The following is a 16,744-nucleotide window of genomic DNA, read 5'->3' on the forward strand; positions in this document are numbered from 1 at the left end:
GCTGGAGACAAAGTGCGAAAAATGTACAGAAGTGTGCAGCCATGCATGGCAGGGTTTGTGGCGAGTTCTGGAGGGGGATCGGGTGGGATGCAACATTCATGAGAAAAGAGTGAAAATAAAAGGAAATCCTTTTCACACACACACACACACACACACTCACGTCAACCGCATCAGCACCGAACCCACACCCTCAATTAAACCCTGAGCTCATGAGTACGGAACCGGGGAAACAGGAGGCTCTCTGGAACTTGTGAGGATAAAAATAACCTCGGTGTCTGGAGAAGTGAGACAAACCTGTAGGAAGATAAGAGGCGGCAGTATGCAGGCAGTATGAAAACATAATCTCAATTTACTGTGGGCTAGTGGGTACGGGAGCAGCTTTGAGACCATAAGGTCACTGGTTTGAACCCCCCCCCCCGTTCATGGCTAAGGTACCTGGCCTGGAGCAAACCTCCATGACTTAAATGTAGGAAACGAATTTATGCATTCATGGTCTGGCAACAGGATGTTGTTAGTGGGGGTCCTTTGGGACCATTGGGTCCTATGGGTTGAGGGGAGATACTTGATCAGTTTGGGATCTAGTGAATTTGGAGGCTAGGTCAACACCTTGTGCCGTTTTTTTGATGATCGCTGCCATCAAGGGGTGCCTGGTCTGGTCTGGTCTGTGTGGATGGTACATGTCTAAGTAACATCCACACGAATGAATGCCAGGTCCAAACGTTTCCCAGAAGAACACTGAATCGTCACAAGACAGTCGACGTTATTCACTTCACCTGCCACTGGTTTTAATCAGATCTTGTTGACAGATTTAATATATTAGTAGTTTTATTTTGTTTAAAGTGGTTGCATGACTCTTTGTTGAAGATGTGATTTCTACCAGGCAGCATCTCTGCTTTCTTTTGCTCCTTTACAGATTTGCCCCCAGGCAAGTCTCCTTCTTCTTCCCTGTGACTTTCAGTGCGAGGGGGCCCTTTAACAGACACAGATACGATGTCAGGGCGTATTTTGGGAAGCTTCCTGCGCTCGTATTTGTTTCCCTTTCAAGCTAATTTAAAACTGGGGATAATAAACTGGTGCGCGGTACAGTGTGTGACCTGGCAGGGCTATAATTTCCCATTTCAAAGTCAAAATGCACAAATGTCGCAGCCTGTCGTCTCGGTCGGCGGTGTGGTTTCAGTGCATGCAGCCCGTCGTTTCACGTTGGGGAGTTTTTTTCTTTTTTCTTCTGTCGGTTGGGAATATTTGGAAAGAACAAAGAGACCAAGGGTACTTTTATTTTTAGACTTGAGAAAAACCAGTGAACAATAGTGAGTTGGAAGCTCTCCGAAGCCAACGGTATATTTTAGTCACTCATATCCTTGAAATAGCAAATGATTCCACTGTGTTAGAAAAAAACCCTTACATCAAAAACAAAAAGTGTAACTTTTGTCCAATCTTTCCAAGATCCTGCTCGCTGTAAACATAATACTCTTTCTGTTGTTATTATATCTGAGCATTTAATTTCCTCTGAGAGTCAGATTGTCTGGGTTCGGGCTCACAAATCATAACTGCAGGCTGTGATGCGTCTGGCACTTCTAATAACATTTGTCACGATGTAAACACCTCATCCACACCTCCCTCCTTGTGCCTCTCTATAAATTGTTTGCCTCCTCTTCACTTGTTGAGAGCGGCTCCTGCACTCCTGCGTGTGTTTTGGTGAACGTCGTCCTCCTGACTGAATCTGGTTCCTGCAGCCTCGTCGTCCCTTTGTCGTCCCACGACACGTAAATAATTAGTTGTGTGGTGTTCGTCCTCAGTTCGGAGCGTGAGCAGCTCTGCTCCTCCTTCCAATAGCCACTGTCTGTCTGTCTGTCTGTCTGTGTGTGTGCAAGCTGCTGCAGCTCACTGAGGGTCGTCTGAGCAGCGGGAGCAGAGGATTGCAGAGGATTCTTCTTCGAAACTGCTGCTGATATTCAGGCACGATGCAGGTACAGTCACCATATGTAACTTCCAATTACAGTTTACTCATTTCCTGGAAAAGATTTGACTCACGTGCATGAATTAACCGTGAAAATATACCTACGAGAGCTTAATTGGTGCTCTTTGGCAAACTTACTCTGATTTTGTTTTTAAATGCATCAGCAGCAAAAATTCTCAGAAGTTACTTGAACGTAGCATTTTTCTGGGGGCCTTGTGTTGTTGTGGTCAAAAATAACAAATGCAGTTCTGAATAAAAGCCATGCATTGAAAGTTTTACTATGAATGTTTTAAGAAAGGCAGAAATGTCCTCTTTGTATATGGATGGTGCATTCAATGTGCAGTTTAATGTTAAATCTGGAGGATATGATGAATCCTCTATGACATTATGTCCATTATATTTTTAAATTGTTGACGTCTGATCACATTTTCCATTTAAATACGTATTTATTTAAATACAAGTACCTCAAAATTATACTTATCTACAGTAATTGAGTAAATGTAACTACAAATACCAAGAGTACATGCTGCTTTTCTTTTTGTCTAAATATCATTTAGCGTAGTATAACGATAAGGGGAAAACTAAAACAGGCTGTCCAGGAAACAGAAGTGAACTCCATGAATACAACTGTGTTTCCATGTGCAAAGAGCTTAACATATGTGGAGATGGCTGGGGGTCGCTTGCCCACAGAGTTCATAATAACCGGGATGATGGCAGGGAGCATCTCGCTGCTCGGCTCACATGGCTTCTTTTCATTTAATAATGCAGCGCTCTAGATGCAAAGTCCCAGAACAATCTTTTTTTTATTCAACCTTTAGGGCCGCGGTTTCTCGGAAAATCTCACCGTCGACATTAAATTTAGTTGAAACATTTTTAAGGAAGTGCGGTGAAATGGTATTCTAGATCAGAAAACGCTGAGGGATCCCTCCTGTTTTAGAGTCTGTGCTGCATATATGTATGAGACTCCTCTACTTGAATGTTGTCCATTCATGCGCGCGACTGTTGGATTCATGCGCCGTGTTTGTGTGTCTTCAGTTGTTCATGTTTTGGATGCTCAAGTCATTTTACTCCCAGTCATCATTCACCTCAACCTGGCAGCCAGCTCTGATCTTTTATTGATGCAGTTTTAAGGAGTGTGAATTATTGAGCGACATTCTTGGTGCTCGGTGATGTTTTGGCGTCCTTCCATATTCAAATAGGACACAAAGGGGACTGAAGAGCTCCCTGGACGGTAGTTCAGTCTATGTTCTCTGCAACGAGCTTTACATTACCTTCTGAAAAAAAAAAAAAAAAAAAAACTCCAACAGTAAGCTGTTTTATTCATATAGACCTTTGTCTATATAAGAGAAGGAAAAAGGAGACATCTCTAAATAATAAAACAAAGTGAAGCAAATAGGCATCAGACGGGCCATATCTAAAGCTTCAGGAAAAGAGATGCTACCTGGTATAGATAGGGAAATATTCTGCAAGCAAAAAATCACCCATAACATTGCAGTCGTGTGACGTTACACTGAGCTGGTTGAGCTTTTTACCAGCACAGAAATATAAAGTTGAAGTTCTAAACATAGAAACGAGCGCGTAATGTAAGTTGAGAAGATGTTACGTGATGGTGAAAATAGCGGGAAACAAGAGAGTGTGGCCCTGTTCCCAGAGGGGCTCGACTTACAGAAAAAAAAGAAATAAAAGATAAAAAGATACGCTTTTTCTGTTTGTCCTCTAACCCCATTATGAGTTTTTGACCTCTATTGAAAACGAAAAAGATCTCCATACTACAGAAATACAAGTAAACTGATCCGCTGCTTTATTCTAGTTATGCTCAGTTCTCCAACTATACCGTGTGTGTAAAGGTATTGATCCATTCATCCTGTCGAAACGTGTTTGAACGTAACTCCTCAGCACATTTCACAATACAATGAAGGTTCTACTGGCCCAATATATTAAATCCCTGATTATCTTCAGTGCTTTGTCGTTTTTTAAAGTGTTTCCTGGTAATGACCTCAACTCTGACCCCGACCTGTTATCGCTGTAATCCTGGACCAAAGTCGTACTGTGGTAGTGTCTTGTTGTGCTGTCCTGACATATGCACCTTTGTTATTTTAAATGAAATTGTCAAATAAATTAAATCAAATCAATAATCTGAACCAAATCACTGGTGCCAAAACAACGAGCTTGTAGATGCTAAAATACTCTGCGTAGACGAGCAGATCTGGGTGATAACATCTTGAATTTTCCCACCATGACATGAAGCTATTACGTGATCCTTATGTTTTACTTTAAATATCACTGTAATAGTCAACTTAACACGCGTTAACAAACATGAAACTATATTTGTTTGGCGTATGGTGAATTTATCAGGGATGGATTTTGGTTTTCCAGATAGAGGCGTGTGTTTCCTTGACTTGAAGTGGCGTTAGTTTTTCACAGTTTTCACTTTTACTTTACTTTTATTGTGTATTTAACAAGGACAGTGAACATTAATGAATAATCTGTCAAATACACAACGTCATGTAAATATGCCGGATTTAGATCAGGGCTAATTTCCATCCGTATTTCTCACATTATGAGACAGACATGCTATAAAAGTTAATATGTGCGTAAGAAGAAAGAAGACATAATTGGCAGCAGTTATACAATAAATTATATAATTGTACAATAAATTACAATAAAATTCAATAAAGAAATAAGGGACTACAGTAGTGGTTTAACATTTTATTCATGTGTAACCATAACCATTCTTTACGACGTTTTTGAAGGCAGTAAAAGTGGATCTGTCTCTGATCGGGGTTGGGAGACTATTTCAACATGCATTGGCCTTAACAGTTCCCTCTGGAGGCAGATCTAATGCTGAGTGTGTTGTCTCTCCGTCTAAAAAAACTCCTCCCGTTGAAGGTTTTCTACATGAAACCGCTGTATTTAAAAGTTTTAAGATTTTCAAAATTCAAAAAATTATACTTTGTAAAAACTGGACAGTGGCGTGGTGCGATGACACCAGTCAGAGATAAGATTTATCCACATCGGATGATTTGTTTGGAAAGTGCATTTGGCTGTATCTTGTTGTGTCGGCCACTTTTTTGAAATGTTTCTTAAATGTGACACCAAGGTACTCCTTTCTGTCTGTCTGTCTTTCTTCCTCAGGCTGCTGAGAAGGCGGTGGACGGCGACCTGCTGCCTGACGGCAACGGGAAGGACCCGAACCCCGGTGGACAGACAGAGGGCTCAAAGTGGCAGAAACCCCGGTTCACACGCAAGTCGCTCATGAAGTGCTGTCTGGTGAAGTGGATCATCGCCAGCACTACGCAGCAAGGGCCAGGTAGGGGCACGACACAGGACATACACACTTAACAACTAATTCTGACTATCTGCACGACTGTGTGTGACGGCAGGAAGAACGCAGCATTAATACAGTAGGAGTGCAGAGCCTTTACATGAATACACACCAGGAGTTTGGCATGATTAGTATACAGTACATACACTAGAGGAATATTGCCTGGTTTTCCTGGTTTATCTAAATTATTGACCCCCCCTTCCTCTGTGCAGTCGTGCAGAGCAGACATTCCTCAGCCTGTCCTACCGATGTCACACATTGTCTCGTTTTTTATGTGCAGACAGTTTTAGAGAATCATCCAGTAGAAATCTGACAGAAATCCTCCTCGGTGGTTTCATGGAATGACGCGCTGTTGTCATCCAGTTACTGCTGACTTCTCTCTCTGCCAGCAGACAGATGGCCGTGCGCCTTGGACAGGAAAACGAGGCCAGGACAAATGGTCTGATGGCTGACGAGCCAGCACATCAAAGTATAACGGGAACATTTCACGATTTAAAAACAGTAATATATCCCGTCTCTAAATGAGATATCCGCGAGGAAATGGTCTTGATGTTTTATTTATGAGTGTATCCGCGGTAGTAAACCGTTGAAGATAAAGTACTAGTCAACTAAAATCAAATATAGCATTTTTTTCATTATTATTATTTTAATCTATCTTGGCTACAAGTTATTTAATATAACTAAATAAACTAAATATGGAAGTATTTGTTAAATATTAACCATGGTACCTCCACCATGAAGCAATGACGTCACCATCTGCTGGTGTGCAGACATGATAGCAGCTGAATGTCTCCTGCACCACCCCCTGTCTGCAGTAGATGGTGGTCTGTACTCTCTCTCATATCGATATACGACACACACAGATCAGCCACAACATTAAGACCACTGAACGGAGACGTAAATAACATTGACTATTTTGGGCCGATGTTCTGCTGGGAAACTTTTGGACCTGGCATTCATGTGGACTTAGACATGTACCACCCAAACTGATCAAGTGTCTGTGGGACGCACTGGAACAAGCCTGATCCACAGAGGACCCTCCTCTTAACCCATAGGACACCAGAGGACACCCTCAGAAGGCCCATGTCCATTCTCTGATGAGTCAGAACTGTTCTGGAGGCACAAAGGAGACCTACACGATACTAGGAAGGTTGTCATAATGTTATGACTGATCGGTGTGTAGTCAAAGAACTGGTCTTGGTTTCTAATCTGTATTCGTTGTCTCGTATCGTATCCACATTACTTAGACTCTGTTATTACAGGTTCTCCCTGTCCCTCATCGCCCTTGTTTGTCCAACCTAGCGCCGTATGAAGTCGTTGCTTTGCAAAGGGTGCATGTGTGGGAAGGACCGCTCTGATTGGTGGTCAGAAGGCCTAACAGGGGGTCAGTTAGCTGCAAGACTCACCCACAATTCACTTGCATGTTTTTAAAAACCTTAGTGAACACAGCTGTTGAAGGCGCAAACACAAAACGCACACATGTTCATATACAACGAAAGTCTAAATAGAGTTTTCTTGTAACGTCTAAACTGTTACTAACTTGCTACATCCAAACTCTTCTATAATTTGGTGATGGCTGCCTGCTAACTGCTGAGTTAAAAACATCCGATGTTTAATAAAGCCTCATTTTGTGAGACGTGACAGTTTGTAATTGATGGGCTCATTGTCTCCGAGCTGTAATGCCGCTCTCGCTGCAGTCATTAAAGGTGGATGGTGAGACTGATGGCTGCACTGTCTGCATCTCTGCACGCTTAAGCCACCTCTCTCTTGCTGTATTTAATAGAAGGACAAGAGGTAGATCAGCACTTAAGGTGCATTAAACGGCATAATGCTGCATTATTTTTATGGGGGTAGTTTCCCACACGAGCTCATTCATCTTGCATGTTGGCATAAAGGCTGAGTGTGTTTCTGGCAGAGATGGATTGACACATGCACAGCGTTGCAAAAAATCCATGTTTACATGCGAGCGATAACTATTTGTTAGGAGCCTTTTAGGCGTTGCACAAGAGATGTCACAGTTCACATGTTTGTGCGGGCAGTGTGTGTGGGTGGGTTTCCATGCAGAAACACAATTCTACGTATTTAGAAATTAATTTCTTCATTTCTTTCCTCCATGTCTCAACTAGTCATTCTCATTCCTCCCGTCTTCTTTTCTATTTCTTTCCATGTCTTCTATTCTGTGCAATCAGCATTTATGGTTTGTTCTGCAAGCCAGTCCAAATACAATTATCTCACATTTAAAATGAGTACCAGTTTAAAATCCATGTATTGCATTGGACACTGTGTCTGTAGTACAATGCATTACGATTTTAGCGATAAAAAAGTGTAAATTCATACAAAGTTTCCTGACAACATAAATTAGATACAGAGTCCGTTTATGGATGGAGAAAACATTTTTTCCCCCACACGTTATTTCATTTAATAGCAGCACTGAACGATTCAAATGTTGGTGAATTTCAGTGAAATCAAGGAAGTTTCTATCTCTATATTGTAGCTACTATTTTACTGACACACTATGACAGGAATCTCTACATAAAGCATAAGAAATAAAATAACATGACATTCATTTGCGTTTTAGAAACTGAAAAAAACGAGGTTGGGGCAGCCTCTCTAGAAAGGGGACAGGGGACCCTCTTGCCCCTCTGTAGATTCACCCCTGTTGCCAACTCAGAAAATAACTGCGTCCCATCTTGTGACAAATCGATGTTCTGCTGGGAAACTTTTGCACCTGGGATTCGTGTGGATGTAACTTAGACATGTACCTCCCACCCAGACACCCCCACCCCATAGCAATGACACTCCTTGGTGGCAGCAGCCATCCCCAGCAGGATGCAGCCTGACACAGACACAAAAATGGTTTAGTTACAACTCATTCAAAAACATGAAAAACAGCACAAGGTGTTGACCTGGCCTCTAAATTCACCAGATCCCAAACTGATCAAGTATCTGCGGGATGCACTGCAACAAACCTGATCCACAGAGGCACATAGTCCCCCACTAATAACACCAGGACACCCTCAGAAGGCCCATGTCCATCCTCTGTTGAGTCACAGCTGTTTTGGAGGCACAAGGGAGACCTAAACAATATTAGAAAGGTGGTCATAATGTTATGCCTGGTAGGTGTAAATATGTAACTATATGTAAATACGTCTTTAGCGTTAAGAGTCGGACTCTTTGAGAAGAGTTCATTTAAAGTCTCTAACTTGCGTGAGCCGTCCTCGGCCATCACCAGGTATCTTGCCCACTTTTCTCTGCCCATTCCCAGACCAGTATTTTAACTCTTAACAATTGATTTTTCCTCCACCCTCCCTTACTACTTAAACCGGGGTCCATTATGTGGTGCAGACTCATCAGCTGTGAATATTTTCTGCTTTCCTCTCATTATCCTCCAACGCAGCGTAATCGTGCAAAGACAGAGCAGGACTAGTAGATCGAGTAGACTCCTCGCTCATGAATGTGGAGCATCTGTCTGTCTGCATGTATGTAATATATTATATATGCAACATATATATATATATTTAATGTCTATATATAGATATATAGATATATGTAATATTTGCCTTTGAGGAGTTCAGTGCACCTTTGCAGCATGGATATAATTAATTTTGTGCACAGCACAGTTTTACAGTCACATTGGATCCGCTTGAGTTTCAGAGTGCACGTATCAATGAACGAGGCAGGAGACACAGGCAGCGCCACGTAGGGCAGGGCCGGCTCCTTCGCTCTAAGTGCTGTTCATATCCCAGCCATCAGCCGATGCGGATCAATGCTTGGTTTTACAGTTTTGCATCCTTGTAATGACTGAGCAAATAAAGACAGCTCCGCCTGTCAGTCAGAGACTATTAGTGAAGAAATTCCTTCAGTAACAACCCCACCCCCCAACCCGTACCCCCACCACCGCCAACAACCTCTCACACACACACACACACACACACAGATGTAGTAAGTGGAGGTGGAGCCCCGAGTTGATGGGGTTGTGGGAAAAATCCTAAAATGAGGCAGGATGTGAAGTGCAGCCCGAGAAGCAGCAGAGATGGAACGTCTGCCAGCGGCGACAACTTTGGATGATTTGGTTGAATTGAGAGACTCTGGCTTTATTGTTTCTTTGCACGAGCACAAAATGGGATTTGGACACGTTCACTTAAAGAAGCGTACGGTTTAGGCCAAGAAGCTGTGGTGCGTGGGCAATAAATAAAAGGAGGCTGCTGGAAGGAAGGAAGGAAGATGAGAGGTTGCACTTGTTAATTTTGTCAGTTCAGAATCGGAAACATATTTTTTGACCTTTTTGTCTTTTGGAGTTTTTTTTTTTTTTTAGGACTGGTTTTTGCATAGGGGTCATCTAATGCGAGGCAACGATGGTTTTGGATGGCATGGAAATAATTGCCATTGCTGTTGTTATCGGACTATTTGCTGTTGTGCTCAAACAGTTTGGGATTTGGGAGCCTTTGTCACTGGAAGGTAAGAAAGAAATATTGAAACTGGCGTTCTGCTTAACACTGCAACAAAAAACGCTCATTTTATTGAATACAACAGAAACGTCAGTAACTGTGTTAACGTGTGCTGTAAAATATTGAAGAAAAGGTTCACTTTTTTCATCTGTTGTTTGGTTTGTTTTTACAGTGAAACACTTAAAACTAAAAAAATAAAAAAAATAAAAACATTGGAAAATGCCAAAATATTCCTTTATGGATAAACTCAAAGGCTCAAAGACTTGGAAACATGTGAACCTGTCCTTTAATGCTGTGTCCGCTGTGTCAGATCAAACCAAATATTTTAATAATCACATCAAGTTGTTCTTCCTCTCCTATTCCTTTATCACATCTTCTTCTCCGTCTTCTTCATCTCCCCCTTGTCTTTTTCGACCTTCTATTTGTGTGACATTCTTGTAAAGATGGTGAGTATGTGGAGTTGTATTCCTCTGCTCTTCATTGGTTTGGTTTTATCCCACCTGTCACTGCAAATACATCTCCTATAATTCCACAGGATAGTTTTGCTAACAGACCAACATAACAACCTTTTCTCCCATGGAAGACATTTAGACTTGTAGGTGTGACTGATCGCTCTAAATATTACAGTGTAAAGTCAGGTGTTATGTTGCATCTCTATTTGCAACATTTTAATTCAACAGTTCTAAAAGTTCTATGAATAGGGACTTTAAAACAAGTGAAAAGGAGCCTAAATGTGACAGCATGTGCGGTACGGCTGGTTATTTGTTCTAAAGAAAACTCCCCCCAAGCTTTGAGTTAATTCTTCACTTGGTTTGCATGAAAGGCGAAACCTGTACGCGCGCTAAGATACAAAAGTTTTAACTTCTCTATGTTGGAAACTTCAGTCTGTTGCTCTTTATTATTAGTTGTTGTTATTTCAAACAATGTGACAGCAAATTGTTGACAGTAAGAATTTTTATTTGTCCTTGTTGCAAACTGCTCTTCGACAACAGGTCTCATTGACGGTTTACGCTCACTTGCCTAAACATTAGGTACACTAGTTCAAATGAATGCGTTCTAATAAAACAAACTGCTCTAAATCCTCCTTTACATCTGATGTTATGATCCGATTAAATCAAATCAAACTTTATTTATATAGCGCTTCCCATACGTAAAAGATGCAACACTAAGTGTTTTACATTAAAAACAAATGCCCCTAATGAACTGGCAAGTGAGTATCGCTGCTTTACTTCCTATGATCACCTGTTTCTTTGCAGTGTTTTTCATGCCACAAGTTCCTTGATTTTTTTTCCCGCTTTCCTCCAAATAAAAATCCCTCCTCATTCATTTTCTCGCTTATTTCTGTCGTATACCGTATCTTACGCCATTGTATCTCCCACCTATTTCCTTGACCCTCCTTTCCTTCTTCAACCTCTCATGCCCCCCCTCCATTTTTTTGTGTGAAAGATGGTGAGCATTTTCAGTTACATGGTGTCTTTATCATTTTTTTATCTCTTTTCTTCATTTTCTACTATCCTCAGCTCCTCCTTCCTTTCTTTTTCCTTTCTTTATTGTCTTACTGCTGTTTCCTACTCCTTTTCCTACTCCCCTGCTCCCCGCCTGTCCCTTTTTTCCCCTTTCCCCCTCTGTTTCCGTGTGACAGACAGCAGCGACAGCGACCTCGAGCTCTCCATGGTGCGCCACCAACCCGAAGGCCTCGAGCAGCTCCAAGCCCAGACCCAGTTCACCAGGAAGGAGCTGCAGTCGCTTTACAGGGGCTTCAAAAATGTACGAAAACAATTCGGCGCGGTCAGTCGGGGCTAGATCCTCGTGAAATTAATATCCGAAGCGGTTTGTCTTCTTTTCATTTTCACAATTTTTTTTTTTTTTTTCCCCTTTACTCATTACTGCAACAGCAGAGCAACGTGCCTCTTGCGTGTGTTTTTTCTGTTTCTGCGGTCGTTCAAAACAGCCTCCACTCTCCCGGGAAGGCCGTCCACAACGGTTTTTGCTTCCAGTCAGCAACAAGAGCATTAGTTGGTTCAGGTTGATCCCAAAGATGTTTGATGTGGTTGTGGTGGACAGGATGCCCCTGTCAATCCTCTTTCACTTTCTGTTTTAACTAGTGCAGGACATAATGACAACGAAAGAGGGAACACTGAATAAAAAAAGTGAGACACGAACAAAGACAGATTTATGATACGACAGCATGTTCAAGTTAAAGAAGAAAAAGTCTTTCATTAATTTCGTCCAGATCTTGGCAGCTTGTGCAGATTTGCACATTGCTAGAGGTGCTGCAGATCCAGGTTTCCATGCATTGTTTAAAGCTTGATGGTGAACCGATATGTGCACAGGTACGTCAGCAGCGCGGTGCACGTCTTTGCTCTCTGCAGGAGCGGACTATGCACATCGATAGCCTGTAATGTGCCATTAAAGGAAGTTAAGCTCCATTAAAGAGGAAAAGAAGAAACCACAGGCCGTTGTAAACAAAGTAGCCTTTAAGCTGTAACAATACACAGATGACTTGTGCTGAGAAATGTGAAGGAAACAAAACTGTAATGAAGTTTCCGTGATAATGGACACGCAGCGCTTTGTCGGAAAATTGGCCTACACTTAAACCGAACACAGTCACCGCCGAAGGTTTCAGTTCCATGTGAGCTTTTCCTGTTTTCATAAGTCAAAATTTCCAAGGTGAAAAGGGTTTCATCTTCATCGAAATACAGCAATCAGTCAGTCCTGCTTCCACAGGTTATTTAGATGAAGTGAAAACGCATCACGTTTCCACACAAAACAACAACCCTAACCCTAACACAAAGTCTCTATTAAGGCCTAGAGTAGGGGTCGGCAACCTTCAACACTCAAAGAGCCATTTGGATCCGTTTCCCACAGAAAAGAAAACACTGCGAGCCACAAAACCCCTTTGACATCTAAAATGAAGATAACACTGCATACATCGTTTTTACCTCTATGCTAGGCCTATAGTGTGTTGCATTTATGTAATGAAACAACTGCTACAGAGAAAACGAAATTGCATTTATGTAACATAACAGGGATTTATCAGTGGTTGGCTTACCTGGGGTCGAAAAGTCCAATAAATAGCGGGCTGGGCCTGCCGGCGGGTGTCGCACGTCGGCAGTTGTGACGTATATTTTCAGCGACAAAAAAATAAATACATTTTATTTTAATGTTAAAAGATCACCATCAATTCAAATTTAGAATTATATTTTTTAAAAAACTAACGCACTAAAATAAAAATACATTTGAATTAAATACTCGATAGCAACTAGTAAATGTGCTGCAATGCACCGTGGGAGTTCATTGCTTTTGCATTAGTGCATTAGTGTAGCATTCAGTGTCATTCAGTTGTTGTGTAACTCTCGCTCGATCACTAATGAGTGACTAGTTGCCGCTATTCTGATGCAGTTAGCGTAAAAAAGTGAACGGCTTTGATCAATGTCCTTGCTCCGCAACGCTCGAGGCCGCAACAGAGGAACGAAAGAGCCGCATGCGGCTCCGGAGCCGCGGGTTTCCGACCCCTGGCCTAGAGGATGATAATATTGCACGTGACTCACCACCTGTGCGTCCTTTGAAAGCATTTGGCTTTATTACCCATCATACCCTGATTTAAAATTCACTTTGCATTCAGATTATTGAAAATATAAGAAAATAATTTCATGCCTCCCCAAAAAGGGTTCATATTAATTTAATTAATTTAGTATTTGTGATCAGGACTGAAGTGGATTAAAAGATTTATGTTTTTAAAAAAAGTGAAAAAACTATTAATATATACTATTTTTTAACAAATTAAACTCCATCAAATCAGTGTTGTAAATCGTTCACATATCAAGACAGTAAACTTTTGCGTCCCAAAAACTGGCATATAATATAAAAGGTTAAAGTTTAATGCAAAGTCACCACTAACTTATTAAAAAGAAAAAGATGGTCATTTTCAATTTTTGTATTTTTTGTAAATGTAGGACATTTGGGCTTGTGCTCCATTAAAACTGCAGCTCAACCTTTGGATAAACTTAATGTTACACAAACTTGTATTAAGAGATATAGTGCTTTAGCACCCTCTAGCGGTCAATATCAGATATGACCATAAAGTTGTTCAGTAAAGTTCAGTAAAGTTGTTCAGTAAAGTTTCTATTTTAAACGGTCACCCACCCATAGATCATTACCTCTCACTAACTTCCCCTGTTATTGTTCAATAGGAATGTCCCAGCGGACTCGTGGATGAAGAAACATTCAAAACCATTTATTCACAGTTCTTCCCTCAAGGAGGTACAGTATGTCAATGGATCACTTCAAAACATGGAAGAATGATCTGATATTGTACACTATGTGTGGAGTGGATATATTCAACATTTGTTTTTGTATCTTCTATCTTGCAACGATAAGTTACTTTTTCCTTATTTCAGATCGTAGAATGAGCCAAGTGAGACGTGGCTAAAAACAATTTCCTGTTAGATCCAAATCCTCAACCCTGTATATTGGTTACTTTCTCACAGATGCAACCACATACGCACATTTCCTGTTCAATGCCTTTGACATGGACCGAAGCGGCTCCATCCGGTTTGAGGTGAGAACACCTGCATGTCTGAGGACACCTTTACATTATAGTTTTGATAAATGTGAGAAGGGATTGTGCAAAAACGTGCAAAAACACTGAATTGTGTCCACAGGACTTTGTGTTGGGGTTGTCTGTGCTGCTGAGAGGCTCTGTCACAGAGAAACTCCGGTGGGCGTTTAACCTGTACGACATCAACAAGGACGGCTACGTCACAAAAGAGGTAAAGTCGGTGGGAAGGAAGGAAAATCCTAATCTGCTGAAGCGTCATGATTTCCACACAATAATTTTTTTCTTTCCCCTGCAGGAAATGTTGGCAATAATGACGTCTATTTATGACATGATGGGCAGATACACTTTACCCAGTGTACGAGACGATTCCCCCTTTGAGCATGTGGAGAAATTCTTCCAGGTATGCTGAATCTACCACACAGTTTAATTGTTGTGTTGCACGTGTACACTGATAGTGTTTTGCAAAAACAAATGCAAAAATTTGGAGCTGCATAACACAGACTTTCAAAGAGTCTCACATAATTTAAATGCACCAGCCAAGAAATGGCCTCACTGTGCACACAGTTCCTGTTAACTGTTAGATTAGCTTGTAACACACTTCAGTAAGCTAGGCCTCAGAAATTTACCAAACACAAATCTTTCATTCCAGCTTAACTCTTGATCCCTTGATCTGTGGAATCTCATGAAAAGTTTAAACCTCTCCCAAAGTTCATCACTATGATTTCACTCCATACAGGAGGTTCAAGAATCAAGACTTTTTATTGTCATTATGAGAACGTAACGCAATTTTTCAGAGACTCCCATCTTAAAAGGCACACATATAACACACAGACATTTATATAAAACCATTGTGAAAACTATTAAATATAAAACACCCTTAGAAAAAAGGGAAAATGCAGAGAAAATGTTAGTAAAAGTAAATGTAAATAAAGTGCAGCTCAGCGTGAGACCCAGCCTATGAGATGTAGCGAGTGTGTGATTGCAGGAAGGCTGCTTTTAAACCTGACATAAATGTCCATATCGTTTACATCAGTCTCAATCTCTTTTCCACGTCAGAAAATGGATCGTAACAGAGATGGAGTGGTGACTATAGATGAATTCATAGAAACTTGCCAAAAGGTAAATGGCCGCGCTCCCAGCGTTTCGATCTCGTGATTGGTTTTCAGCAGCTTATTTTCTCTTGTCCTTTCCTCAACAGGATGAAAACATAATGGCTTCCATGCAGCTCTTTGAGAACGTCATTTAGTTTCTGTTCAAGAATTTCTGGTCGCTAATGATGCCCAGTGCTTCAAGCTACCACATCCTGCCCCTGAATGACTTCATTCACACGGAAAAGGGAAAAAAAAGAGTCATGCGACAGATTCGGCGGAATTTAACATAAACTGGCGCTAGTGGAACTGTTCCATGCAGAGAAATGTGCAGGGTTCACCCAACCACCCGAAGAGGAAGTTTTTCTTTGCACGACAGTTTTATTTCGTTTTTGCACACGAAAGAAGCCAACGTCGTCGTTGCCAGATGTGCATGAGTGTTTGCCTGACATTAAAAAGCATGTGACGCAAAGCACTTTGAACACAAACGAAGGGTTTTATTTTCACCACTTTGATCAAATGAGACTATTAAAATGCAAATAATAATAATAATAATGACCTTTAGACTATTGTCTGATTGTGAAGTCATTGCAATCAACACCTGCTGAAACACGCATCGTCCTACTGATACAGATCCCTTCTATTTTATGACGTTATTTGCGACAGACGTATGATCCAAATATGTGCACAATCCCTCTTGCAAAACTGAAAATTTTAATATCTGCCAGTCGCATTGTATTCAACGTTGTGGAAGTGTAAAGCTCTGAAAGAAAAAAAAAGCAATAAAACAAAGTTTTAAGCAACTTGGTGCGTGCAGACAGTTAATGTCTCACTGCATTAACACAATGTCAGACTGTGTCTCTCTGCTCAAACCGAACAAGGCTCCAGTTGTTCTATGTGTATGTACCCCACATTACATCTTCCAAACCCAGATTGTTTGGTCGTTTTCAGCCTTTCTCTTTCAAACAGTCATTTCTCCTTTTTTCCCCCTCTACATCACGGTCTTGGAATGTCGTGCATAAGTGCACTAAAAAGCCTCAGAACGTTTATCAGGGATCAGTCTGCAGATTTTTGTTCTTTTTCACCAGACCCACATCATGGTGTTAGATATGTCAAATTAATCTTAGAAATAAAGATATTTACAATGCAAAACACTTCATTTTGACTTCCCCTCTCGTCCATTCCACCTAAAGAGCCTTCAGGACTAATGTAGAGTAGTATATTTGTATTTTTGCATAGCTCTTCCATTTGCTGAATACTGGGAATAAAGTCACACTGTATGTAAAATACCTCCATCAGCAAAACACATTGAGCCCGTCCTGTATTATTGATCAAGAACCAATAGCAGAGCAGGGTTTGTTTTGG

General features: G+C 41.1%; 1 protein-coding gene across 2 annotated transcripts; it reads left to right on the plus strand.

Moving 5' to 3' along the window:
* The first annotated feature begins 1,647 nt into the window (after window positions 1–1,647).
* LOC124996474 (calsenilin-like) lies at window positions 1,648–16,536 on the plus strand. Of its 2 annotated transcripts, XM_047569527.1 has the most exons (10): window positions 1,648–1,967; window positions 5,093–5,267; window positions 6,101–6,103; window positions 11,373–11,497; window positions 13,924–13,993; window positions 14,221–14,291; window positions 14,395–14,502; window positions 14,587–14,691; window positions 15,348–15,410; window positions 15,490–16,536. In XM_047569527.1, exons 1-10 carry the CDS (start codon window positions 1,962–1,964, stop codon window positions 15,535–15,537), a joined length of 774 nt encoding a protein of 257 aa, XP_047425483.1. In that variant the 5' UTR covers window positions 1,648–1,961; the 3' UTR covers window positions 15,538–16,536. The 2 variants fall into 2 exon arrangements, with proteins under 2 accessions (XP_047425483.1, XP_047425484.1); XM_047569528.1 differs by lacking the exon at window positions 6,101–6,103 and having other exon boundaries at window positions 1,649–1,967.
* Window positions 16,537–16,744: the final 208 nt, after the last annotated feature.

The sequence above is a fragment of the Mugil cephalus genome, chromosome 19 (genome assembly GCF_022458985.1).
Source record: "Mugil cephalus isolate CIBA_MC_2020 chromosome 19, CIBA_Mcephalus_1.1, whole genome shotgun sequence".
NCBI classification, from domain to species: domain Eukaryota; kingdom Metazoa; phylum Chordata; class Actinopteri; order Mugiliformes; family Mugilidae; genus Mugil; species Mugil cephalus.

Bases quoted from the DNA above. Each gene is read 5' to 3' on its own strand.
- LOC124996474 (XM_047569527.1), top strand. The intron at 14,292-14,394 runs GTGAGAACACCT...TTGTGTCCACAG, and splicing joins GCGGCTCCATCCGGTTTGAG to GACTTTGTGTTGGGGTTGTC. The intron at 14,692-15,347 runs GTATGCTGAATC...TTTCCACGTCAG, and splicing joins ATGTGGAGAAATTCTTCCAG to AAAATGGATCGTAACAGAGA.